At 46.1% G+C, this 1,866-nt stretch overlaps 1 protein-coding gene across 1 annotated transcript in view; it reads left to right on the top strand.

Moving 5' to 3' along the window:
* Positions 1-759: 759 nt before the first annotated feature.
* Positions 760-1,866, top strand: part of PHALS_04957 (flap endonuclease 1) — a gene marked incomplete at both ends in the record, with an annotated part of 2,586 nt that continues 1,479 nt past the window's right edge. The window contains one exon of the mRNA XM_024722678.1: positions 760-1,836. Coding sequence (XP_024573731.1) covers positions 760-1,836 — 1,077 coding nt within the window. The remainder of the gene's footprint in view (positions 1,837-1,866) is intronic.

Genomic DNA, 1,866 nt, shown 5'->3' on the forward strand with positions numbered 1-1,866 from the left:
GCCGCAGATATAAATAACTAAAAATTGGTTTTGAATTAAAATCGCAGAGTTTATTAGCCTTGGTTAAGGTAGTAACTACTCTTGGAGGTAGCGGATTGCGATCCGCTACACTCGGTTATTGGTTCTTGTAAGTCGGTGACCTAAATTACGCCTCCTCACGCGCTAAGCTACGGCAGCCCCCCTGCATCATAATTGAACTCTCTCAAGTTCTTGATATGCTGCTAGCAGCTCACATGTACCATGGACCTCTCTTCTACGAAGTCTCACATCACCTTCATGAGTATCGTCGTTTCGGTACTTGTGAGTGTTCACAATTGCATAGAAACGTAATATGAACCTCGAACAATTGTACAGTATTATACTTAGTAGAAGTGTAAGGTGTACGCCCAAAACGATTCAGTACTCAGCCCGTTCCACAAACTCAAACTTAGTACCTTCTTCCTTCAGAGACTCTTCCTCTGTGCACTTGTAATCGCGAGCTCTTTGACTCACGGCTTGTGTTGTACAAGGCGCATGGAAATCTTGTTGCACATGACAAATTTCCATATAATGCCTAGCGCGACGTGTCCGAGAAGCCTCTCCTTTACCCGTCATGCTACTTCATGTTTGGTATCTTATCTTGGCTCACTTCGAGAAAATTGTTATTTGTTTGCTCACTATACTACTCATTCATCATGCCACCTCGTATAAGGTTTTTCACATCATGGAAGAATAATATCAGACAATATACAAAGTGGTTTTGTAGTTATCGCGACCACCATGGGAATCAAGGGTCTGATGAAGCTGTTACAGGAGGAGGCACCATCCTGCATCAAGGAGGTGGAGAAGATGTCGGCGCTAGCGGGACATGCTGTCGCAATCGACGCCAGTATGGCGCTGTATCAGTTTCTTATCGCGATTCGATCTGCTGATGGCGGCGGTCCATCCCAGGCTCTGACAAATGCAGACGGAGAGGTGACGTCCCACCTTCAGGGCATGTTCAGTCGTACTATCCGCATGATGGAGAACGGTTTAAAGCCCGTTTACGTCTTTGATGGAAAGCCTCCTGTCATGAAGAGCGGTGAATTAGCTAAACGCAGTGACCGCCGACAAGAGGCGCAGAAGGCACTTGAGGAGGCTACAGAAAAGGGGATTGCTGAGGATATTGACCGTTTTAATAAACGCTTGGTTCGCGCTACGCCGCAACATAATGCGGATTGTGTGGAGCTTTTAAGTTTGATGGGCGTGCCACACATCATAGCTCCGTGCGAAGCTGAAGCCTCGTGTGCTGAACTTGCGAAAGGTGGTCACGTGTATGCAGCAGGCACGGAGGATATGGACGCTTTGACTTTCGGTGTGCCAGTGCTCTATCGACGTCTGACTGTGTCACCTGCAAAAAAAATTCCGATCCTAGAGATTCGTTTGGAGCGCGCTCTTCAGGAACTCGGGCTTACTTATGAGCAGTTTGTAGACCTTTGCATTTTGTGCGGATGTGACTATTGCGACTCGATTCGTGGAGTGGGTCCGAAAAAGGCATACGCAGGAATCAAAGAGCACAAAAATATTGAGAATTATATTGAACATTTGCGGACGCACAAGAGTAAAGGTGTCATTATTCCTGACGAATGGTTAGGAGAAAATCCCATTTACAAGAATGCACGCGAAATGTTTATTCAACCTGAAGTTGTTGATACTAAGAAAGCAAAGATCAAGTGGAGTGACCCACAAGAGACCGAGCTGCTGGACTTTCTTGTCAAGAAGCATGGCTTTCAAAAAGATCGAGTGCTTTCGGCCATCATGCGATTGAAGAAATCTAAAAGCACGCAATCGCAAAAGCGACTCGACAGCTTTTTCAAAGTGCTGCCGAGTACTGGAGATAGCGCAAAA

Source organism: Plasmopara halstedii (genome assembly GCF_900000015.1).
Source record: "Plasmopara halstedii genome assembly, contig: Scaffold_287, whole genome shotgun sequence".
NCBI lineage: Eukaryota > Oomycota > Peronosporomycetes > Peronosporales > Peronosporaceae > Plasmopara > Plasmopara halstedii.